We start from the raw sequence: 27,360 nt of genomic DNA, 5'->3' as shown, positions 1-27,360 counted from the left end.
GACAGTCGAGCAGCAGAGAAGACAAAAAGTCGCATGCTATCTGAATGCTCCTGGCCTGCGATTAAAGCTCCTGATTGTGCTTTTCTTGTCTCATTGACAAGCACCTGCATCAACAGTCGTTCCAGAGCAGCTAGCGTGCAGAAAGCTGGGTGAGATATTCATCCTGCATGCAGGATCATGCTGATCGTAGTACCCTAAAGCTCTGACCCGGCACAAAGTCAATGAGAAACAGATGTTCCCTGTGGAAACACTGCAGCCCGCTAAGAAAAATCTTGTGCCAGCTTAAGGTGGTCAAACAGGTCAATCGGATCCACCAGATCTATTTACATTTAAAAATTCTATAATACACTATATAGCCAAAAGTATTGGAACACCCCTTCTAATGAACAGGTTTTACTACTTTAATAATTTCCATGAGTACAAATGTGACCCTGGACCACAAAACCAGTCTTAAGTAGCGCGGGTATATTTGTAGCAATAGCCAAAAATACATTGTATGGGTCAAAATAATCGATTTCTCTTTTATGCCAAAAATCATTAGCATATTAAGTAAAGATCATGTTCCATGAAGATATTTTGTACATTTTCTACCATAAATATATAAAAACTTGATTTTTGATTAGTCATATGCATTGCTAAGAACTTCATTTGGACAACTTTTAAGGCGATTTTCTCAATATTTAGATTTTTTTGCACCCTCAGATTCCAGGTTTTCAAACAGTTGTATCTCAGACAAACATTGTCCTATTTTAACAAACAATATATCAATGGAAAGCTTATTTACTCAGCTTTCGGATGACGTAAGAATCTCAATTTCGACAAATTTACACTTATGACTGGTTTTGTGGTCCAGGGTCACAAATCTTAATGTTTAAGCATATAATGATATTCTAGGCAATTGTGCGCTTCTAATTTTATAGCAACAGCTTGGACCGGAACCTTTTCTGTTCTAACATGGCAATGCCTCTGTGTATAAGGCAAGGTTTAAAAAGAAATGATTGATTCAGTCAGTGTGGAAGAACTTGACTGGTCTGCATAAAGCCAAGTTCTAATCCCAACTGAACATCTCTGGTGTGACTTTAATGCAAACCTTGAGCTGTAAACTCATCACCACACACCAATGACTTGTACATAAAGGTACAGTCTTTTTAGACACTTCCAAAACTGTTGCAATAGAGATGGAAATATAATTTTTAAATACATGAATTATGTTTCCATCTTTGTTGCCACAGTTTCGGAAGTGCCTTTTTCTATTCTAAAGAAGCGGTGTCCCAATACTTTTGCCCATATAGTGTATGTACAAGTCATTTGTGTGGTGATGAGTTTTTGGCTCAAGGTCTGCATTTAAAGTAACACCAGAGGTATTTAGTTGGAATTAGGACTTTGCTTTAAGCAGACCAGTCAAGTTCTTCCACAATGACTGAATCAATCATTTATTCTTTCTAAAACCTTATATACACAGAGGCATTGTCATGTTAGAACAGAAAAGGGCCCTGTCAAAACTGTTGCTATAAAATTATAAGCACACAATTCCCTAGAATATCATTATATGCTTAAACATGAAGATTTGTACTCATGGAAATTACTAAAGTAGTCAAAACCTGTTCAGTATTTTTGGCAATATAGTGTATTTTGCTCATTAAAAACATCTCTCTAAACTTATTTGACTTTTAGATGCAATGTTGAGAAGCTTAATGGAATAATCACAATATATGTATTGGTATACAAAATAAAATGAGTAAGCTAGAGTATTTTTACATTTAGAATTTGGATCTACCCACCGCAAATGTCTCTATTACAGATATCACCCAACCATTCAGCCTAAAATCAGCCACTCTCACTGGAAAAAAAAAGTGATTAATCTGGTCTAGTAGCTCAGCAAATCTAAACCAATTTAGCCCAAGTAGTCAACCAGCTCTAACCAGCTTGGACTTCTAAAACCCTGCAATACTAAACCATTTATCACCTTAAATGTAGTTTTTGCTGAATATTCTAACAGGGAACGAGAACAATTCATTGGAAGTTTGAGAATGTGGATCCACCCGCTACACAGTAGATGTTTTTCTTAGATGTTTCTACCTCAGGTGTACATCTTCTGCTGAAAAAGACCAAAGAAATGTTGCATTCCAGCTTATGGTGGTGCAACATGGTCAACCAGCTTAGGTACAGATGAGGTCAAAAGTTTACATACACCTTGCAGAATCTGCAAAATGTTAATTATTTTTCCAAAATATATGGGATCATACAAAATGCATGGTATTTTTTATTTAGTACTTACCTGAATAAGACAGTTCACATAAAATCATTTACATACAGTCCACAAGAGAAAATAAGAGTTTATAAAAATGACCGCATTCAAAAGTTTATATACAGTTCCGTTATACTGTCTTGTTACCTGAATGATCCACAGCTGTGTTTTTTGTTTAGTGATAGTTGTTCATGAGTCACTTGTTTGTCCTGAACAGTTAAACTGCCTGCTGTTCTTCAGAAAAATCCTTCAGGTTCCACAAATTCTTTTGTGCATTATAGCTCACTTCTAACAATGACTGTATGATTTTGAGATTCATCTTTTCACACAGAGGACAACTGAGGGACTCATATGCAATGATTACAGAAGGTTAAAACGCTCACTGATGCTCCAGAAGGAAACACAATCCATCGATAAAACCTTTTGAATTTGAAGATGGAAACGTAAGTATCTTCTGCAGCTTCTGGAGGGCAGTGCTAAATGAAAAAAATATGTTATTTAGGCAAAATAAGAAAAAATGTACACATTCTCATTCTGTTCGAAAGTTTACACCCCTGATGGTTAATGCATTGTGTTTGCTTCTGGAGCATCAGTGAGCGTTTGAACCTTCTGTAATAGTTGTGTATGAGTCCCTCAGTTGTCCTCAGTGTGAAAAGATGGATCTTAAAATTGTACAGTCATTACTGAAAAGAGTTCAAATACATACAAATGCTGGAAAACCAAAGAATTTGTGGGACCTGAAGGATTTTCTGAAGAACAGCAGGCAGTTTAACTGTTCAAGACAAACAAGGGACTCATGAACAACTATCACTAAACAATAAAACAGCTGTGGATCATTCAGGTAACAACACGGTATTAAGAATCAAGAGTATGTAAACTTTTGAACAGGGTCATTTTTGATAAATTTAACTATTGTTTTCTCTTGTGGACTATATGCAAATGTCTTTTATGTGAAATATCTTATTCAGGTCAGTACTAAATAAAAAATAACATGCATTTTGTATGATCCCTCTTATTTTGGTAAAATTAACATTTTGCAGATTCTGCAAGATGTTTGTAAACTTTTGACTTCAGCTGTAGTCTACCAGTCCTAACTAGAATGGTCAAGGGGCTGGATTCACAAAACATTATTCTTAAGAATAACATGGCATTTTCTTTTAATTCTATCTTAGGGATGTGCACGAGTACTCGATTAATCGATTACTCAAACCCATCAGCGACGATCGAGCATGAATATGACGATCGATTGGCTCTAAAAATGCATTTTTTAAAATTAAACTACTTTCATTCTTTCTGATTGGTTTTGCTGGTATTTGGGCGGTAGTCTGATTTTTGATTGTTACGGCTGTGAGAAGTTGTGGTCTAGAGACAAGACCGGAGCGAAAATGGCTTCTAAAGCATGCAACAATGTCTGACCTGGCTTCAGTTTCCATTGTTTTAAAGTAACCAGAGAAGTGTGTCAACTACTTTATGATTGGCACGTACGTAGTTCAAGCTCACATGCATTTTGTGTAGATAAATACAATTTGTAATATAACATTTACATATTTATGTATCTAGGCTATGTGATTAATTTTATATACAATGCGTCATGTAGAAAAAGCGCTTCAGCTTCACCTCATGCTGTTATTTCTTTTAATTGTTTACTGTATACTGTGATGCAAACGCCCCGCCCCTTGCTTAAACTCCACCCCTGATTAATCGAGTACTCGTTTCTCAAACCTGTGGATTGCTCGAAATGAAATATGATCAGAAATGCCCATCCCTATTCTATCTTAACTTTTTGTATTCCAAAAATACTGAAGAATTTTCTAAAAAAAAAATGTCTATTATATTTTCTTTTGAAAACTTAACATTTCAAATCCTTGAAAAGAGTGTACTTAAAAATAATCTTAAATAACCTCCAATATTTAAAAACTTCTTCGATTTTTTTTCCTCAAGAATTGCACTTACAAACTTTTGTGAATCTGTCCCCAAGTAAATCTTAAGTTTAAAGCACCAAAACCATTTTTTTTCCAGTCTGAAAGAACATTTAAAACCATCAAACACTGGTTCTGTCTGGATATTTGGCAGGTGTTACTTGTCCCTCCTGTGATCTGCTGTTTTCTATTATCAGAGAAGCACAAGGGAAACTCTAGCAGGAGACGGCAGCGCTGGCTAACATTCAGTCGTAAAAGTTTTCAGACCATGTGCAGATGCTGTGTGCTATGAAACACAGAGGTCAGCTCACCACATTAAAGACATTCTGTAAGTTTATACACCTCCAGACACACTAAGATCCAGCATTCCTGTCTTCTAATAGGAAACAACGCTAAAACCATCAGCCAAAGCCACAAGGAACCTGTCAAAGTTTTTAATAAAACTGTGATGAAACAGATGGATGGACATGACAGTATATGCTTCATTGTGGGACACACTTGACCAGATGTTGGCACCATGCTTTGTATCACTTTTATTAGGTACTGGAGACAACTTCTTAAATCACCTTTAGGGGTTTTTATCTTGAGAGGAGGTGTGTTTGAGTGAGCATTTACTCATTATGCCCTTAATGCCCTGTCGAAGGAATTCATAATCAACTTTTTCCATGTCCTAAGGACAGATACAAAGATAAGGCAGCCCATTTTTCGCTGCATGAAGAGTGTTCTCAGTAGCACAAACCACACACACACGCCCCTCTTAATCTGAGATCCCTCAAGAGATATAAATCCTTCATTTGGGCCTTCAAAAGCATCTGACCTTCAGAATTTCCACACTTCAAAGTTGGTCCCAAAGAACCAAAAATTTGTTTTTACAGCTCTTTTCCTAACACTGCCACCTTAAACTGCCTTGTTTGGACAGTCCTGAGGGATTTTTTATTGCTCAGATGTTTTTAATCACATTTTTCAGATGTTTCTTCAAACATTCCTCAGGAGAAATAAAAATAGGCACAAATGAGACAACAGCTGATATATTAAGTTTACATAAGAGCTATCAAATTATTGTGAATCACAATTCAGATCAAGGAATTTAAACAGAAATTTAGTTCATATCGAGAGATTTACAACATCACCGTAAACCTGAGTAGATTATAGAAATCAATGGCACCAATTACTTCTGCAAACAATTTAAGGCTGGAATACACTACATGACTTTTGTACAGATTTTTTCATGTCTTTATTTCAAGTTTTTAGCAAGATATTAATGTGAAGGAACATCAGAAGAAATGCAAAAAAAATAAAACTAAATTATGAAACAAATATCTCATTGTAATGGGAAAGATGGCTGATTCACATGCTGCTTAAACTGAGGCGAATACAGCGATCTGTCATGCCACATTGAAGAGAATGAAAAACACATTATTGTAATAGATACATTGTTTGTATTTTGCTATAAAACTGACTTTGGAATATTTCCCGGTGCTCTCAAGCCATTCGTATGCCTAATAAACTAGAATATTCTCTATGCTCCAGAATATAAAATAATTGCTACGAATAAATTCTCGTAATTTTGACTTTATTCTCGAAATATTTTGACTTTATTCACATACTTTAGACTTTATTCTCATAATATTTTGACATTTTTTTACGAAATATTACAATTCTAATCTCGTAATATTTTGAGAATAAATTTGAAATTATGAAAATAAAGTCAAAGTGTTTGGAGAATGAAGTTGAATTTTCAAGAATAAATCTCTTTATGAACTTTCTGAAGTTTTATTCTTACAAAAATGTAATAACCCCCGGTGCCACGTGGAGCAATTTTTATGATAGATGGATGCACTTCACTGCCATTATAAAGCTTGGAAGAGCCAGGACATATTTAAATTAACTCTGACTGTATTCATCTGAATGAAAAAAGTCTATACACCTAGAATGACGTTAAGGTGAGTAAATTATGGGGTAGTTTTCATTTTTGGGTGAACTATCCCTTTAATGAGACACGTTTGATTACAAAGTATTTCCTATAGGAAAACTAAAAGCACTACTCACAATCTCTTTGACGATCTTGTCCACGACGCCATTGTCCTGTAGGTTGTGTACGTAGCGGGCAAACGGAGGACTGGCCAGTTGCTGCAGCTGTTCCACATTGGCAGCGGATGTGAAACCTACTACGAAGAATTTAATCCCCTGGTTCTTGGCATCAGCTAAAGCAGAGAAGATATCGGGATTCTTGGGATGTGACTTGCCATCATACAGCAGAATGGCCACCTTCAAGGTGCCAGGATCAGACTCCTCCAGATAGATGCGTGTGAGGTTGGTGATGGCGTAGGTGGTGTAGGTACCCTGCCCTATGTATGGCATGGGCCCGATATAGTCTTGGAAAGTGGGCACGCCCCTCCAATCTTTGAAGGACTGTTCGGTGATCACATGACTGCTGTACTGAAGGAGAGCAGTTCTGAATTTCAAGCCCTGTCCGGTTTGAAGGCGGATGCTTGGGATCCGGTTAACAATATCAGTAACAAACCGCTTCTCTTGGGCATGGTTGTCTTTGGCACTTTCTGAACTGTCCACCAAGAATGCAAGTTCCAAATTACAGACCTTATCTGAAAGACAGAAAGAAGACATTAAAAGTACTAAGCATTAATGCAAAAATATACATTCAAAATGGCAGATTGGACGTCACTAATATTTTCAAACATCTTTGTTTATTGTATGTATTATGACCAAACATCAACCTGAAACTTGGTTTAAGTTTTATGGTGTTTTACAGTTTTTTTGGTCTTTTTTTTGAGCTTGACTGCTGCAAATATGGAAATATGGGCCATTCTTCAAATAGTTTTTTTCTTCTTACTGTCACTGCTAGAAAAATAAAGCAAACCAGGCTTATTGTTAATGGAATCAAAACCATAATAATAAAAAATGTTGTCATTACTTAAGTTGAAATAAAAAAAAAACTTAAAATATAAAAATTTTACACTTATTTTATTTCAGCTAGTTGACAAAGCAACATTGCATTTTAATATAAAAACAGTAAAAAATACTGTTTTACACTGAAAACTACATTAAAATGATTCAAAAAAAAAATTAAATTAAATTTTAAAATGATTACTTTAAAATTAAAATAATCTAAAAAACTACAATAGTAAATCAGTGATACTAAACTAACATTGCAGCATATGAGCTTGGGACAACATGTTGGTAAATTTTGAGTAAACTCTTTTTTTTTTAAACAAAATGTCTTTAAGTGAGACTTGGAATAATAAAGTGACAAAAACATCCAGCGACTACTACTTGACTATAATTCTTTTGTTCAGGTAACACATACATACATAAGGTGCCAAAAAAATTAAAGGTATACTACCAGTTAAAAGTTTTTGAACAGTAAGATTTTTAATGTTTTTTTTTAAGTTCCTTCTACTCAACAAGTCTGCATTTATTTGATCCAAAGTACAGCAAAAACAGTACAATTTTGAAATATTTGCATTTAAAATAACAGTTTTCTATTTAAATGTATTTAAAAATGTAATTTATGTAATATGTAATAAAAAAAAACATTAAACATCTTACTGTTCAAAAATTTTTGACTGGTAGTGTAAAAGTAAACGTGAACCAGCTGAAATGACCCCAGTCTCCAGTAAATCACATTTATGATGAAGAAGAAACATGTCAAAGAGGACATTTGCCCTAGGATAGCGAACAGAGTTTAGATCAAACTCAGAAGCCCTGGAGAGCAGAGCAGACTTAAAGGAGCAAACTTCATATGAACTTTTCTTGCTCTTGAGAAATATATAAATCAGTTTCATTTGGTAAAAAAAATCAAGCACACCCTGCCCCTGCCTGATGAATTGCATGAATGAAATCTTGATTATCTCATACCACCTATAAAGTTAAAACCATTTTTTTTTTAAATTAAAGATCAAATACAGTGTTGACAAGCTCATGATGTTCTTTCTGTCTGCTGTGTTGTGCTGAACAACAAAAAATATTTACCATTGTTTTTTGGGATGAAGTTAGAGGTGACTGGTTTATTTTTGATTCTTCCATTTCTCCTGACTTCATCATTTTTGTCAAGATCATCTAGCTGAGCCAAAACTACCTGCACTCCCAACAGCAAAACCAGCCAGCTTACACACAGTCGTATCATCACTACAGTAGGAGAGAGACAAACAGATGCCAACACAGTAATGAATGGATAACCATTTTCTCAAACGCATTACATGTATTGCCACATTCCAAGTGTGCATTCAGTGTCTCCTTATTTAAAAGCATTAATATATTATATTTCAAAAATGCAATAGCAAAAAAGTTATTCTCATAAGTCTCATTTATCTGAACTATTCTAATAAAGCAAAATGTGCACTTACTGTGTGAAACAGCTCTAATTTCAGTATAGCACAGGCTTGAGTCCAACCAAAAATCAGCAGCTGAATGATGAAAATCAGAAGCTCAGGACAGTCTTCACAACCTCTTTTCTGCGTGAGATCCACATGCAATCAATAGAATGCACACAGAATGATTGAGAATCATTTGATATGTATAAAAAGTGCACGATTTGCTGTAAAAAGACAAGAACTGTAATAATGTGTATCAGCACCATTTATGTGAAGCATCTACTGCCATCCAGAGGAACACTGATATCTAGAGCTCCTCCTGTGAACCCACCCATTTTTACATACAGTATGCACAACAAGTGCACTATTTATATTAAAAAAAAAAAAAAGTTTAAATAAAAGTTACTATAAATTGTTCTCGAAAACATACTGAAAGCACTTTAAAGGAAAAGTTCACAAGAAATAAAACTTGTCTTAAATTTACTCATCTGAAATGCAAATTTGCAGAAACTTATCATTACATTACTTGCTCACCATTAGATGCTCAGAAGTGAATGGGTGCCGTCAGATTGAGAGTTCAAGTACTAAATGGGAATGAGATACCAAGGCATTTTTTCTAATTTTAAACCACAGCTCCTGAGCAAAATTTGAGTCCTCTATCAAAATTTTTTCTTTTTCTAGTAAAAAAGTAACCTCACATAAACCAGGAGTGAAATATACACAGATCACGCACCATTTAACACTAAAAAACAGCTAAGAACAGGTCTAAACAAATATGCTTTTCACTGGATTGATTTGGATTTTGATTAGAGAGGACAACAAGGGATAGACTTTTATTATGGATTATGAACTTGTATTTTTTTAACACTGTAAAAAAAAAAAAAAAAAAAGTTTCAACTGAAAATAATTCGTTACCCTGACTAAAAATTTTTAAGTTTAGTCAACTTGGAATTTTAAGTTACTTAATGTTAAGTGACAACTTGGATATTTTATTTGACTAAACTTAAAATCTTTAGTCATTGGGGTAACAATCTTTTTTTTTGAAGATAAAATGTTTTAATGATGGATTTGTTTCTTACAAACATGCAGCTTTTCACTTCACAAGATGTTAACTATGGACTGGACTGGTGTGGATTAATTGTGGCACCACTAGATGCTCTGAAGTGAATGGGTGCCGTCAGACTGAGAGTCAAAGTACTGAATGAGAACGAGATACCAAGGCATTTTTCTAACTTTAAACCACAGCTCCTGGTCAAAATAAGAGTCATCTATCAAAAATATATATTTTTTTCTAGTAAAACAGTTCTCATATAAACCTGGAGAGAAATATGCACATATCATGCACATTTAACACTGAAAACAGCCGAAAACAGGTCTAAACAAATATGCTTTTCACTGGATTGATTTGGATTTTGATTAGAGAGGACTACAAGGGATAGACTTTTTCACTGAAGGAATTATTATTATGGATTGTGAACTTGTATTTTAGTAAGAAGTGAAGGTTTAAAAACTGTAAAACTATTTTTTCAACTTAAAATAATTTGTTACCCTGACAATTTTCTTTAAGTTTAGTCAACTTGGAATTTTAAGTTACTTAATGTTAAGTTAAGTCACAAATTGGATATTTTAGTTGATTAAACTTAAAATCTTTAGTCATCGGGGTAACACATTATTTTAAGTTAAAAAAAATTTCAATGAAGATAAAATATCTTTTTCTTACAAACATGCAGCTTTTCACTTCACAAGATGTTAATATGGACTGGAGTCGTGTGGATTAATTGTGGATTATTGTGATGTTTTTATCAGCTGTTTTGATTCTGACGGTACCCATTCACTACAAAGAATCCATTGGTGAGCAAGTGATGCTAAATTTCTCCAAATCTGATGAAGAAACAAATTCATTTACATCTGCACAATTTTTATTTAAAAAAAAAGGTCCAAGTACTGAATGAGAATGAGACACCAAGGCATTTTTCTAACTTTGAACCACAACTCCCGGTCAAAATCAATAATATTTATTTTTCTAGTAAAAACGTAATCTCATATAAACCATGAGAGAAATATGCATGCACAGATCATGCATCATTTAACACTGAAAACAGGTATAAATAAATATGCTTTTCACTGAATTTAATTTGGATTTTAATTAGAGAGGACAACAAGGGACTTTTTTTTACTGGAAGAAGTATTATTATGGATTATGAACTTGTATTTTGGCCAGAAGTAAAGGTCACTGTAAAAAAAAAAAAAAAAAAAAAAAAAAAAAATTAAGTTTAGACAACTTGGAATTTTAAGTTACTTAATGATAAACTTTCTTTAGTCATTGGGGTAACAAATTCATTTAAGTTGAAACATTTCTTTTTCAGTGAACTCTGGACTGTTAACTATGGACTGGAGTGGTGTGGATTACTTGTGGATTATTGTGATGTTTTTATCAGCTGTTTGGATTTTGACGGCACCCATTCACTACAGAGGATCCATTGGTGAGCAAGTGATCTAATGCTTAATTTCAAAATTTACAGGTGAAGGCATTGTCAACAAATTTTCATTTTTGGGTTATGAGAGCTATAATGGCCTCACGCAGCTTAACTTTTCCACTGATACCCATTCTTCCCAGCTAATTGTGAAGAATCTTGTTATTTACCACTGATATCATAAATGTGTGCGCTTTTTCATCTACCCTCACCCATACAATGTGAAACTGCCTGCTTTTAGCTGCCATGTAGAAGTAGGGCAGACTGTTACAGTAAATATTGTGGAATAAGGAACTGCTGAAGGTTATGTGAAGTATAACAATTGTTGTTTCACATGCCAGGACTGTATTTTCACTTGTGCATCCTAAATAACCCTAAAGACTTAAAATGCATCTCCTTTATGTGTGCGTTTTATTCTTGTCCCATGATTCCCATGATATCTTGATAGTGGAAGTGCTAAATTATTGCTTTCATCAATCCAATATGATATTTACCAACTAACTAAATCATCTATGAAGTTAATTTGTGATTTTTAATGTATAGAAAGGAATCTCAAAACTATTTGCAGAATTAATGAGCCTGTACATAAAATCTTTAAACTCAATTAATGTCAGCCATATAGCAAAAATATTTAAAGAATTAATGGAAAATCTCCAGCAATCGCCAACATCCTGACCTGTTGTGATATACAGCTTCATGCCATGTATGTCAGCAGGCTGTACACCAATGAACTGAAGCTGAAACATCAAAGCATGTGGTGTTCAAAGCACACTGGGCAGTAATAAAACAACAAAAGGTGAATCTGAGCAGAAACATAAATTCAGATTCTGACCACAAATAATGACCACAGGGTTTAAAGTGAACAGAGCTGGAAAGAATCAGGATGACACCATTCTCAGAGATGCTTTTCAAGAACTCTTCACGCAGAGCAGTGTATTGTTTTCGTCGCCTATATATCAGAAAAATATGAACAATGCACCATATTTTAGTCCTGCTTCAATAGAGAAGCACCATATAACCTCTGTAAATGTCTGAGCTTGTGATGCCCCCTTAGTCAAAAAAAAATGCAAGTGCAAGATTAAAACATCTAATGTTCCAGTCACAACATAACACTGAAGAAGGCCATGTTGTGACTAAAACATTTGCTGTTACTTAGTAAAAAAAAAAAACATTTCCCATGGCATGTGCTTTTTTGTTGTCTTTTTCATAGTGTCCAGGGGGGTGTTCCATAAATCAAGTTTACCAAATAAGTCAGGCTTATTTCAGTTAGTCTGACTTATTGTCACTTGATTTGGCTCAAAATAAGTCAGACTAACTGAAATAAGCCTGACTTATTTGGTAAACTTGGTTTACGGAACACCCCCCAGGTCTTTTCTGCAACTTTGTGCCTATTTGGATTACTGTTGTTTACACACCTAAACATTTTGCACTTTTTCAGGTGCTGAAAAATTTTTTTTTCAACTAGTAAAAGTGCAACTTTAGAGATCTGCAATGCAATTTAAATAGTAAGCCTATTCATTTAAATTTTTTTACCCTACTCCTAATAATCATAATATTACTCGTCTTTACACTGTACTTAATATCAAAATCTACCTGAATGAAGTGGTCCCTTGTTTGTCCTGAACAGTTAAACTGCCTGCTGTTCTTCAGAAAAATCCTCCGGGTCCCACAAATTCTTTGGTTTTTCAGCATTTTTGTGTATTTGATCCCTTTCCAACAATGACTGTACGATTTTGAAATCCATCTTTTCATGCTAAAGACAACTGAGGGACTCATATGCAACTATTACAGAAGGTTCAAACGCTCTCTGATGCTCCAGAAGGAAAAACGATGCATTAAGAGCTGGGAGTGAAAACTTTTTAATTTGAAAATTAGCATAAATTTAACTTATTTTTAACATATTGTTTTACTGGGAAACATGTAAGTAACTTCCGTAGCTTCTGAGGGCAGTACTAAATGAAAAAATATGATATTTAGGCAAAACAAGAAAAATTTACACATCTTCATTCTGTTCAAAGGTTTTCACCCCCCGGCTCTTAATGCATAGTTTTTCTTTCTGGAGCATCAGTGAGTGTTTGAACCTTCTGTAATAGTTGCATATGAGTCCCTCAGTTGTCCTCAGTGTGAAAAGATAAATCTCAAACTCATACAGATATTGTTGGAAAGGGTTCAAATACACAAAAATGCAAAAATGTGTATGCAAACTTTTGAAGGGGTTATAAACTTTAAAGAGAAAGGGAGACAAAATGCTTCCCTATCTAACTAAATTGCCTATTCTGCATGGAGCAGACACATAGTTACACCATTTTACATGCACTGACAAAAAGCTCAAATCAATTTTCAAAAAGTCAGTTTTTTTTCATAATTAAATGTCAACTTAAAAAAAAAAATCCAAGCCATCATAAGCATATCTGAATTAGTAACACTACATGATTAAAAGCTAAATTGACTTGTCATACATTTCACCCAGCTTGAAATATGTCATGAGATTGCTCACCTGGATTTCATCTGTGTTTTGATACGGTTGATTCCAAGAAAGCTGAACCTCACTGAGAGCAGCCTCACATCCATCATCATCCTCACACGGATCTCTAGACATCTTATGGCCTCTTACATACAGTGAAGTCAGAAACACCAGAATAAAAGTCAGTCAGGTTCATCTCGTATATCAGCACATTGGACTACACATGAGTTTGTTTTAACGATGCAGAAATTCTTCAAGCTCTATAAAGTTATGTAGCATTACACACTGCACTTTAAAATGTATTATTATAAAAGAACAATTCTAATACATTAATATATGATTATTAATAATGTGCAAATTAATTTGGAACATTTTTATAAAAAAAAAAATTCACTTACTTTAGTATTACCATTAACAAAAAAACAAAAAAAAAACAAAAAACATTTCAAATTCAATCTGCAACCCAGAAAAAATTGATTGATGACTTATTTGATTAGGAAACTTACAGTGGCTGTAGCCTGGAGGACAAGTAAATGAGACATCATCTCAATAAACCAGACATATACCATTTATGAGTCAATGGCATGTGTGTATTCTGCCTGAGGATCCACAGGTGATCCTTCACAATTCTCCTGCCATAAGCAACTTTATCATTTAAGTTCAGACCCTTTATAAACCTAAAAGAGCATGCCATCATGATTATGTGAAGAGCAGAGCAGGCCTAAATGAGTTCCAAAATCAAGTCATAATTTCAAACTGATAACAAACAAATGAGAGTAACTTTTTGTGTTAGACTGGATTCATATATGAGACATGTAAAGTCTAAAGATTGGAGCTGAGGAAACCATAAAGATGTTTAAAAAAAATCTTTGGTAGTAGTCAGTAGAGTTAATACTAGTACACTACTAAGGTCTTATTAAGATAGGTGTGTGGCTTTCCTAATCAAGTCAAATCAATATAATCAAACACAGCTGGACTCAAATGAAGGTGTAGAACCACCTCAAGGATGATCAGAAGAAATGGACAGCACCTGAGTTAATATATGAGTGTCACAGCAAAGGGTCTGAATACTTAGGACCATGTGATATTTCAGTTTTTCTTTTTTAATAAATCTGCAAAAATGTCAACAATTCTGTGTTTTTCTGTCAATATGGGGTGCTGTGTGTACATTAATGAGGAAAAAAATGAAATTAAATGATTTCAGCAAATGGCTGCAATATAACAGAGTGAAACATTCAAGGGGGTCTGAATACTTTACGTACCCACTGTATAACAAGTCTTTTCTGCTTATAAAGCCTGCATTTCCTTGATCCAAAATACAGCAAAAGCAGTAATATTGTGAAATATTTTTACTATTTAAAATAACTGCTTTCTATTTGAATATATATATAAAAAAAAGTAAATGATTCCTGCGATCAAAGCAAAATTTTCAGCATCATTAATCCAGTCTTCAGTGTCACGTGATCCTTCATGATCCTTCAGAAATCGTTCTAATATGCTGTTCTGCTGTTTGAAAAACATTTTTTATTATCATTATAAACATCAATATTTTAAACAGTACATTAGTACATTTTTTCAGGATTCTTTGATGAATAGAAAGATTCAAATATCAGCATTTATCTATAAAAAAAGCTTTTGTAACATTAGACACTGCAGCAATCAAAAGCTTGGAGTGTCAGGTTTTCCTAGTGTTTTCCTCCCTTTTGGACTAAATGTTCTGGTTTTTCCCTTTGTCTCCCCCTGTTGTTTGGTTTCTCCCATGCCCATATTTGCTCGTTTGAGTTATTGCCTACACCTGTCTTTAAACTGATCAAAAGTGATGCTAAAGACATTTATAATGTCTATTTCAGATAACTGCTGTTCTTTTAAACTTCCTATTTATGAAAGAAAAATCTACTCAGCTGTTTTCAACTGAATAATAATAATTGTTTTTTGAGCAGCAAATCAAAATATTAGAATGATTTCTGAAGGATCACGTGACTGGAGTAATGATGCTAAAAAATCAGCTTTGAAATCACAAGAATAAATTACATTTTAAAATATATTCAAATAGAAACAGTTATTTTAAACAGTTAAAATATTACAGAGTTTTACTGTTTTGTTGTAGTTTATATCAAATAAATACAGGAAGAGACTTCTTTAAAAACATCAAAATCTGAAAAAAACTTTTGACTGGTAATGTATATAAATGCTGTAATATAAAATGATTCAGTAGTCCTTGTTTATTTAGTATGGAAAACATGCATCAGATTTATTTTGCTTTATATGATAAACATTTTAAACCTACTTGTTGAAATTATTAAAGTATGGTCCCTCTGAAAAAAAAAATCAGTTAAATCATTTCAAAGTGTACTGAATATCATATGAAGGCTAAAAAAAGTATAGGCCTATGCAATAGTGCAATGATCCTGTATGATCATATGCCAGCAGAGGGCAGCAGTACCATGTGTTTTTACATTTCATTTTCTGTATGGACTGCAAAAGTATACCAGAAACCTACCAGTTTAAACCAAACCAAAATTCTTTACAAAAAGAAAAAAAAAATAGATGCCCAAAACAAAGTTTCACAATAATAATAAATACCTCAAGGCTGTAATAGTCCATTTGTGAGAAAGCACTGAAGCTATTTCAAAGTGACAAGGCCACAAACTCGCGCATTTGCCTCTAAACTCCCAAATGTCTGGTTCCCAGCATCCTCTGATCCATTTGCATTTAGACACATCTTTCCAAAGACCAGCACCTGGGCACAGACATTCTGTAAAACACAAAATAAAGGAATAAGAAGCTATATGCCACACAAATATGTACATTTTTTGAAACAAAACACATTACCATCTGTAGGAGTGAAACCTGGAATCCATTTCTTTTCTTTGGACTAATGCATCTGCTGAATGACTAAATGTAAATGACATAGTAATGTGTGAGAAATAAAGTTTGTATGTGGAGTAAAACTTCTAATTTTACAAAATTCGAGAATTAAATTAGACTGCAAAAAATGGATCTGAATATGCGAACTAGTTTGAGAACAAAAAGTCACATTGTATATGTTGTGTTCAATTTCAATTTTCGTTTCTTTCTCATTTTTAGACTCCAATTCATCAAAGAAAGAGACGAAAATCCATTTTCCATCACACGGTTTTTCAATAAGCATACAAATGAATCCATGAAGAGAACTAGAGGATCTGACATGCCTATTGAAATAACAAATGACGTCTTTTTCTTCTAATGTTAATCTCATTCCTGAAAAGGCAATATTAAAGACTGGGGGAGGATCTGCTGGTTTTTTGATGAATGCATTTAAACGCCAACAAAAACCAGAGACATCGTATTCTACCAGCCAATTGACCATATGCATGGATTACATCCTTGTTTTAGACAAGCCAGCTAAGTCATTTCCGGTCAACTGTACTGTGCCGTAATAGCAGTGTACTTTTGCTTGTTTTCTAAAATAATCCATTCACAATTGAAGAAAAGTTGTGTTTGTCTAAAATGAACCAAAAGGCCATGTATACTGTTTCAAAAATGGCAAACGGGAGTTAAAAAATGCGCCAGAAAATCGGCTAAATATGTGCGAGTCATTGCTATGATTGACAGTAATAACTGGATGAAACATCTGACAAGCTGATGTCAAAAAAAGAGCTGTGCATTAAATGATTCAGACTAAATTCAGAATAACAAAACTATAGCAGTAACAAGTTTGTATTGGTTAAATATAGGCTATTTAATAGCGTTTACAGTTCAAGATAAAGCTTAAAAGATGTAGTTTTTAAATTATATAAAATATTTCAAATTCATTTCAATTCATACTGAGTGCATTATTTAAGTCATATACCCTTCATATTTAACTTATTTGATTTGTAGTGAATAATATAAAAGTATTTAAATAATTCACCCTTATAGGATGTTTGTGCTTATTTATTTAAATTACTTTATTGAATGCACTTGCTGTCCTATATACACTTTAGTGTGGTAAAAGTACTACAATATACTAGTAATTTTTTAATAAATCGAAAAGCAAGACGTCTTGAAAAAACTAGTGAGTTGAAATGACAGCCGCAGCCAATGATTGATCCTCTGCTGCCATCTTCTGGTTATATGGGTCATTTCATGTCACTTTCATCTTAAAATGACATTGTTTTCCATGAAAATATGCCTTTTTCTATATCGTCTTTATGAATGAAAGGTGAAGCTTTAAAGTGAATTTTACTGCACAGAGTTGAAAAAAATATAAAGGCTTTAAAATATCACAAGATTTTAAAAATGTTCACAGTGGCGGTTCTACACGGAGGCCAAGGGAGGCCCGTGCCCCTGTAGACGTGTCCTTGGCCACCCCTGTGGCCCCCCGTACTGACCAAATAAAATAAAATAAATTAATTATGGTTTTACACACGAGCGCCAAAAGCGGAACTAATGCGACGCATCGTTCTACTTAAATGGGTAAATTAGAGCGGAGCACACAAACACTGCAGCAACAATTAGAACTACTCTTGGATAGAGGAGCTACGATTTATTTCTCCTGTTGCAAGAGTCGAAAGTAAGCAAAACAATTTCATTTCGTGAGTGACTTGTTCTTGCACATAACCGTGTTACTTTTGTTTTTCACACTGATAATTAACGTTAAATCAAGTTTGTAAATGGCTTTGTAAAATCTTTGTTAACGTTAGTTAATAAAAATATACAGCTGTTCATTGTTCAGGGTGGCCGCGGATCCTTAAAAAGTCTTAAATTCCGTTGTCCTAAAATAAGGCCTTTAAATGTCTTAATTTGTCTTAAATCTAAATCCAAGGGTCTTAGTTTTTTTACACTTTGAAAAGGAAAAGTTTATCGTTTTGAGGAGAATCTCCTGCGCAGGTTCTAAATCTGTTCTGTTGCTAGACACGCGCTTGCTTGACAACGCCTCAGCGTTGCCAGATTTAGCGGGTTTCCGCCCAACTACACGCATTTGAATCGCAGATTAGCAGTTAAATTTAACCATAATAGAGTAAAAGTTTATAATTAGCACATGTTTTTACGTTGCCGCACACAACTGGCGCGAGCACGCTTAGAGAGAGAGAGAGGCGCGCGGCGCGATTCACACAGATTGATTCCTCTTTAACGTTAACTGCTATTTGAACGGAAACGTACATACCAAGTCATGTCTTGATACCCGTTTTGGTATTCTGTTTAACAGTCGTTTATGTCTTCAGTGAACCGAAACAGCTGAGAAAGAGATGCGTGCCAGTATTCGGTTTGGGCATTTGGCCTTAAAGAGACAGCGTCCTATAAATACCTGCAGTGAGAAACACTAGTTATTTTACAATTAATTATTAAATTTCCCCTCCTGAATACTAGTGTTATTGATTTTATTACTAACTTTATGTTGTATTCATTTACACTTGTCATTTGTGTAATTGTTCTTGTTTTGTTACTGAACTTTAGTTCAGATAGTAGTTTTTGCTGTGGATGAGAAGTAGCCTACCTAAAGTAAGCATTCAGTAATTAGGAAAAAACAAACTTTTTTTTTTTTTTTTTTTGCTGATCCGAAAAATGATCCGATCCATGACTCAAAATCCGTGTTTGTTACACTGTTACATTGGCTTCAAAGTGTGTGAGAGCCTTGACTTTGTCATGGGATAGAAAATAATTTCTTCTTCTGGAATAGTGTTTTCTGTTGAATATTCCCAAGAATAATCAGTTAAATAAAATAATAATTTAAAATATATTCATAGTTTTGTGCTAGACTTTTGCGGGACTTTCAATTTTGTCTTAAATTTTGTTTGAAAATGGTATTAAAAAGTCTTAAAATGTCTTAAATTTAACTTGGTCAAACCTGTAGACACCCTGTTCATGATCAAGTGCCGGTTTAGTTCTGCTGAAACTCTACACCTCTGAGAACTCTCTCATTAAAACAAAGAAAGTTCTTTCACCATGCAGCAAACGTAAAAAATAATTAAACCGTTTAACTTATAGTACTTCTTACTGTCGATTAACAGTGAACGGTCAATATGAGCATCCCTAAAATGTTTGTATGATTTTAAAGTAAAATAAAGTTTATAATCTTTAAATATCACTTGTTGTCATTTTTTAATGTGCCCCTCTGGTTAAACACTGGCCCCTTCTTGGCCCCCCTAGTCAAATTTGTCTAGAACCGCCACTGAATGTTCATGACTATGAAGGCAAGTTACTTGCTGCGTCCCAATTCGCATACTATCCGTCCTAAATTCGAAAATAGAATTAGTATGTCCCAAATCGTAGTATGTTTAAAAAAGTATTCCAAAGATTGTCTACTACGTACTTAACTTCGGAATTCGAAGTGCGGATCAATGCACACTCTAACGGCTAATATTGCCCACAACACATTGCGCGGTGAACCAGGATTCGATTAGAACTACAAACACGCATAAAAAGTGTTAAAAAACTACAAACGTGGAGGATATGCGCGACCAACGGACAGGTAGAGAAAGGGGTTTGAGTGATAAATAATGTGTAACCTGATAAAAAATACATTTATTTAATGTTATCCGTGTTATATTTCATGTGCAGCAACATTATGAACTTTTATAATGATAGGGTTGGTCATTAACGTTTAAATGCATAATTTTGCAAACACAAGAGCAGAGTTCTCGGCGTGAAAGACTCGTGAAAGAAAGTGCCTCTTCATTTCTCTCTAATACGGTAGGAAAATAAATGAAACAAAATGTATATAAATATTAACTGTGATGATTGACAGGGCAGTTTAAACAGTGACAGGATTCAGGTAACTAAGCAACAGAGCGTCCATTAAAGAAGCAGTTATGACGAAGTAGTATGTCCCAAAGCCTGCCTACTATTCTGCTACATTCTCAAAAGTATGTACTTTTTCTTCACAAAAAGAGTACATACTTTTAGTGCATATAAGTAGGCGAATTGGGACGCAGCAACTGATTATCAAAAATACGATTAAGATGTCCTAGCTAGCTAACGTTAGCCTAAACACGTTATGATAGTGTTTATCTGTCAGCATTTAAATGTACAACTATGCAGGTACTCTCAGCTCAGCATTTAAATTATATGTTGTTAACTAATATGAAACTGAATGTTCATGCTGCTATCATTATTTCCGATGTTTCAATTATAATTTTTCTCAGTTTATGATAAGAACGAGACAGTCTCAAGATTGTCCACCTATATATAGAACATATTAAAATGAGCTTCAGCGGAAGTTTAGGAGCTGGCTTATCATTATGCGGAAGTTCTAAAGAACGCTCCGTGCATATGGTCAATCGGTGGATGCATTTTCCCCTCAGTCCATCCCCCTCCTTGTTTTAACAAGCAAAGTAGTATAACAGACACAAGATGACACCAAGCACTGATCAAGATGTTTTGTGGACGTAATTCATTCATAAAGCCAGAAAGGGTGATTTCTCACTGTCTGTTGCCTTGAGGGTCTCAGGGGTGATGCAGGAGCGGCCACAGGCTCTCATGCTGATGTATTAGCTGGCATATGCAAGCTATGAATTATCAAGGAAAAAGAGTCAATTATCCAGTTCTGAAAGAGACCTGGGCCGCTGTGGCCTCGGGGCCTTCTGAATTTACGAAATCATTTCATGGAGAAGAACACTGAGGAGCCAAGGGACTCCAGTGTCCACATACATATACATATACAAACACACACACACATACAGAAAGTCCACAACCCTTTCAGCTTTACCATCATGGGCAGAAAGCACATTTTGAACTCCTCGATAATAATCCATATTTATAAACACTGATTTTGCTCAGATGGAATAGCTTCGCCGTGACAGGCGGCATTTAACGCGTCCCACTTCTTTCTTCTTCTTCCCATTAAAAATCAAAGTGGGTTCTGATTAACTGTGGCCCGTCTAATGTTGAGGATGATGGCTGCGGTACGGAACAGACCATTACGGTCGCACGGCATTCATAATCGTGCCGTGTTTCATTCCTTTTTGGTTTGATGTTTCTAGTGGAGCTGCTTGACTAGTTTGAGCTAATGAAAAAGAATAATGTGGTTTGTAAATAGAAGTGAAATACACTTCCCTCCTAATTGTGACGGGACACAAAGGAACACTTAATTTCCAGTATACACTGCAAAAAATGCTTCTCTTAATTAGATTTTTTGTCTTTTTTTCCAGCCAAAATATCAAAAAATTCTTAAATCAAGAAGGATTTTCTAGATGAGCTTAAATTATTGTCTTGTTTTCAGAAAAAAACAAGTAAAAATTAAGTGCCTTTTTGCTTGAAACAAGCTAAATAATTTGCCAATGGGGTAAGAAAAATAATCTTGTTTTCTGTTTAAAATAAGTTTTTTTTGCTTACCCCATTGGCAGATTATTTAGCTTGTTCTAAGCAAAAACTCACTTAATTTTGACTTGTTTTTTTCTGAAAACAAGAAAATAATTTTAACTCAGCTAGAAAATCCTTCTTGATTTAAGAGGTTTTAGATATTTTGGCTGGAAACAAGACAAAAAAATCTAAGCAATCACTGAATTCAATGATGATTCAATGATGACCCCTTTTACTGAAAATTGATTGTTTACTCTTGTCCTTTTGCATTATTGACACACTATTGTCCTATTTAATACTGTTAAGTTGCGTTGTACCTGTATTGTTAAAAGCGCAATATAAATAAAGGTGACTTGACTTGACTTGACAAAGTGCAAGAGGTTTAAGGTGAGGGCGAGAGACACAAATTGCTCCTCATAAAAAAGCAGGTGGCCATCCAGTTGTCTAGGACAACAATGACAGGGTTTGCCTCAATATTACAGCAAAACTGAAAATGTGGTCATTTTGAAATAATATCCTCTTAAGAATGGTTGGCAAGCAGGGAAAATACTACAATCCTATGATGATGCAGTTTAATTTTATGAAATACAGGTATAGATCCATCATGTACACTACTGATAAAAAACAGTAATGTATTTATTCAGTAAGGATGTATTAAATTTATCAAAAGTGACATAACAACGTATAATGCTATAAAAGATAGGGCATATTAGAATGATTTCTGAAGGATCATGTGACACTGACGACTGGAGTAATAATGCTGAAATTCAGGTTTGCATCACAGGAATAAATTACATTTTAAAATATATTACAATGTAAAACAGCTCTTTTAATATTACTGTTTTTACTGTATTTTTTATCAAGTAAACGCAGCCTTGTACCATTGAAATCAAAAATTTACATACACCATGCAGAATCTGCAAAATGTTAATTATTTTAACTAAATAATTGGGATCATACAAAATGCATGTTATTTTTTTTATTTAGCCCTGACCTGAATAAGATATTTCACATAAAAGACATTTACATATAGTTCATAAGAGAAACGAATAACTGAATTTATAAAAAATTACCCTGTTCAAAAGTTTACATACACTTGATTCTCAATACTGTGTTTTTACCTGAATGATCCATAGCTGTGTTTTTTTGTTCAGTGATAGTTGATCATGAGTTTGTTTGTCCTGAACAGTTAAACTGCTGCTGTTCTTCAGAAAAATCCTTCAGGTCCCACAAATTCTTTGGTTTTTCAGCATTTTTGTGTATTTGAACCCTTTCCAACAATGACTGTATGATTTTGAGATCCATCTTTTCACACTGAGGACAACTGAGGGACTCATATGCAACTATTACAGAAGGTTCAAACGCTCACTGATGCTCCAGAAGGAAAAACCATGCATTAAGAGCCGGGGGTGAAAAATTTAGAATTTGAAGATCAGGGTAAATTTAACTTATTTTGTCTTCTGGGAAACATATCTTCTGTTGCTTCTGAAGGCAGTACTAAATGAAAAAAATATGATATTTAGGTAAAATATACACCTCTCCATTCTGTTCAAAAGTTTTCACCCCTTAATGCATTGTTTTTCCTTCTGGAGCATCAGTGAGCGTTTGAACCTTCTGTAATAGTTGCATATGAGTCCCTCAGTTGTCCTCAGAGTGAAAAGATGGATCTCAAAATCATACAGTCATTGTTGGAAAGGGTTCAAATACACAAAAATGCTGAAAAAACAAAGATTCTGTGGAACCTGAAGGATTTTATTTATCAATTTAACTGTTCAGGACAAACAAGTGACTCGTGAACAACTATCACTAAAAAAAAACAAACAGCTTTGAATCATTCAGGTAACAACACAGTATCAAGAATCAAGTGTATGCAAACTTTTGAACGGGATCATATTTATAAATTCAGCTATTATTTTATCTTGTGGACTATATGTAAACATCTTTTACGTGAAATATCTTATTCAGGTCAGTACTAAATAAACAATAACATGCATTTTGTATGATCCCTCTTATTGTGGTAAAATAACATTTAGCAGATTCTGCAAGCTGTATGTAAACTTTTGACTGTATTTACTTTAGATTTAAAAAAAAATATCTTGCTTTAGTAAAATGCTTCACATTTTTACATCTACACTATATTACCAGATCTTCCCCAGGGGCTTCATCAATATTCAGTACACAGATTTTTTTATAACTTATATGAAGAAGGCAGTTAAACAGTTAGCGGTGCTAATCAGTACAAAAGTGCATTATCGAAAGTGCTTTGTTAGTGCCGTGTTGTCATGCGGATTTACCACAGTCAGTAAAACGTAAAAATGTTATTCGCTCGCCTCACAAGTCTGTGTTTTATTTCCCTGCTTCATTCAGGGGTACATGCTTCCTTCCTTATCCAAACAGCCGGTCGGTTTTGATTCTTCTAATCTGCCTCTGCCTCTCTCGGTACAGTAAGCATTTGAGAAAGCACTTATTGAGAGGGAAGGAGAAAGGCTTGAACCTCTCCTGAAGAGGTGAGCTCCATCTCCACTCAGGGCTTAAGTGACAGGTAAATTGCAAGTTAAGTGGGGAACACAGCCTTTTAACAAGAGGCTTCGAGCCGCTGCAAATCCTCCTTAGTCTCTAATCTGAATACAAAAGCTTGAGGCGGGGTGGATTAAATTTGACCCCTGAATGAGGTGTTTGTTCCAGCCGAGGAGCCACTTTAGCCGAGAGGAGCGAGCCAGGTTTACGTTTCCTTTTGTGCGACGCGGCCGCGTTTAAAAACAACAGGGCCACAATGAATTCTCTTCAGAGGCTCATTTTCCACGGGACAAAGGAAAGTGTAGAGCCGCCGGCTTCCCCCGCAGGCTCGCCTATTTACCCGAGTCTTTGCTGTAGACGACTCTAAAAGACTGTTTATTTAATTGGGGATGAAATGCCATAACGGGCTCCGCTATCGGTGGCACAGGAAAACAAATCCAGCTTTCTTTCGCGACAGGCTGAAAGGGGAGAAGGGCCGCGGAGAGAGCGAGAGGGGGAAAAGCGCTTTTGGGTTGTCAACTTTTTAGAGGCTTAGAGTCAAACCTATCCGGGCTCAGGGAAGAGAAGTCGGGTGTTAGGGAGGCAAAATGACTCGTGATAGAAGGTGTTTGCGGCTCAAGTCGGGGGGAATCGTCTTCGCTCGCAGGATGAGGGTTGGACTAATTGATTCTCTGAAGTTTCCTGTCGTAGATTATGATTACAGGTACGACTGGATCCTTGAAAATACACACATGCGCACACACACACACACACACACACACACACAGGCAGGAAAGCAGTCTTAGGGAATCAAAGGGAAGATGAGAGCTGCCAAACATAGCGTGAAAATACTGGGATAAGAGGATGTGAGTGAGTGTGTGTGTGTGTGTGTGTGTGCGAACGAGAAATGCTGTACTTATCAAACAGCTATATTAAGGTGTCAAATCAACACTTTTATTATTTAGCTTTCTCTCAAGGTATACTTACAGCATTTTGGCACCTAAAGCAGTTTTAAATTACCATTTGTGGCTCTCTTTGTGAGTTCACATTTCCCTATAAACACCAACTATAAAAACTTCAGAGTAATCGGCTGCATTTATTGGATCAAAAATACACAGTAAAAATTGTAAAACATTATTGCAAATTAAAATAAGTATTCTTATTCGAATATATTTTAAAATTGAATTTATTTCTTTGATCAAAGCTAAATTTTCAGCATCATTACTTCAGTCTTCAGTGTCACATGATCCTTTTTAAATCACTCTAGGGCTGTAACGATTCCTCGGTTCTATTCGAGTATTTGATTTTAAAAAAAATCCTCGATTGCATTTTGCCCATGTTAAGTAACCGGCAAAATACCGGAAGTGGCGCATTCCACATATTAAACCCATTTAAAATTATAATAAAGCATAATTTCATTAAAAATTTGCAGACGCTACGATTCAATTAAATATATGTGTGATGCAGGTTTATAAATATGCACGTTAATTATTTACATGCGTGTAAGTTACTTACGTGCGTCTCAGATCGGCTCCGTTCACAGTAAATGTTGCTAAACATGAACTGTTATCATTTACATGTGTGGAGCAGTGTCTCAAACTCTATCTCTGCATGTGATTGTGAGTTTTGGTTTATAATAATGTTTATCTGGAAACCCAACGTGTGCTATTACATCAGATTTGTAAGGTATATCATTTAGAACCCTACGTAAACACAGGAGAACACATCAATACATCTTTATATGCTAACTGTTCATCACGATTTCAAAATAAAAGTTTAAACCCTCGTCCTGAGTTTACATGTTTTGATGTCCACATATTCAACCAATTTCAGCGTCTGCAGCATTTCTGTCATAAAGAAACAGCCAAATATTAAAGATTAAGTGGACATTTGAATTAAATGTTTGTCGAGTCAATATTAAACAAGGAGTAAACAAATATTAAAGTTATAGGTATTTGTTAAAAGTTATAAATATTAAAAAAACTTTTGTTTTTGATACTTTATTTGAACTAATTATTACTGCCTCATTGCTATTATATATGTGACCCTGGACCACAAAACCAGTCATAAGGGTAAATTTTACAAAACTGAGATGTATGCATCATATGAAAGCTCAATAAATAAGCTTTCTATTGATGTATAGTTTGTTAGGATAGGACAATATTTGGCCGAGACACAACTATTTGAAAACCTGGAATCTGAGGGTGCAAAAAAATCTAAATGCTGAGAAAATCACCTTTAAAGATCTTCAAATTAAGTTCTTAACAATGCATATTACTAATCAAAAATTACATTTTGATATATTCATAGTAGGAATTTTACAAAATATCTTCATGGAACATGATCTTTACTTAATTTCCTAATGATTTTTGGCATAAAAGAAAAATCAATAATTTTGACCCATACAATGTATTTTTGGCTATTGCTACAAATATACCCCAGCGACTTAAGACTGGTTTTGTGGTCCAGGGTCACATATGTCCTTAAGTCATTTTAAAGGCTATTGTTAACTTAGGTCTATTTTATTATTACAAAAAAAATCCGATTACTCGATTAATCGTCAGAATAATTGACAGATTACTCGATTACCAAAATAATCGATAGTGACAGCTCTACATTGTAATATGCATTTCTCGTTATCAATGTTGAAAGCAGTTGTGCCGCTTAATATTTTTTGTGAAACTGTGATAAAATATTTGTTTCAGGATTCGTTCATAAATAAAAAGTTCAAAAGAACAGCATAAATAGTTTTGTAGTTTTATAAATGTCACTTTTGATCATGTATCCTTGCGAATAAAAGTATTAATTTCTTTTATTAACCTTTTTTCAAAGCTTTTTTAAAGGACAGAGTAATTTACTGTGTTTTCATAGTACTATTTTAACCAAAAATCAAGTATAAAATGTAATTCCTTCTGATGTGACTCCTATAGAGAGCCGAGGCAGAGGTGAAACAGGCCACGCTTTCCATGGCCAACAAGCGTTAAGGCTTATATCCTGCTGTAAGCTGTCATATAAGAGTGTAAAATGGCTTGCTTAGTGAGCAAGACTCGAGTGGGCCCTGCGAGAGCCATAACTCAAGCTCTATTGAGCTCCCAGCATTCCCCTGCAGCCTCTGATCCTGTACAGTAATAATTGTACTCATGTCACGCTGGTAATTATCATTGAT

General features: G+C 34.6%; 1 protein-coding gene across 1 annotated transcript in view; it reads right to left on the bottom strand.

Annotated features, from left to right (window-relative positions):
• Positions 1-8,311, bottom strand: part of LOC141346824 (uncharacterized) — a 40,154-nt gene extending 31,843 nt beyond the window's left edge. Inside the window, exons 1-2 of the mRNA XM_073851784.1 lie at positions 8,158-8,311; positions 6,217-6,770 (exon numbers count right to left, since the gene is read on the bottom strand). Coding sequence (XP_073707885.1) covers positions 6,217-6,770; positions 8,158-8,311 — 708 coding nt within the window. The remainder of the gene's footprint in view (positions 1-6,216; positions 6,771-8,157) is intronic.
• Between the last annotated feature and the right edge of the window lie 19,049 nt (positions 8,312-27,360).

The sequence above is a fragment of the Garra rufa genome, chromosome 12 (genome assembly GCF_049309525.1).
Source record: "Garra rufa chromosome 12, GarRuf1.0, whole genome shotgun sequence".
In the NCBI taxonomy this organism is placed as follows: Eukaryota; Metazoa; Chordata; class Actinopteri; order Cypriniformes; family Cyprinidae; genus Garra; species Garra rufa.
Note: the sequence above shows the minus strand (reverse complement) of the source record. Positions and strands in the feature narration are given on the sequence as shown.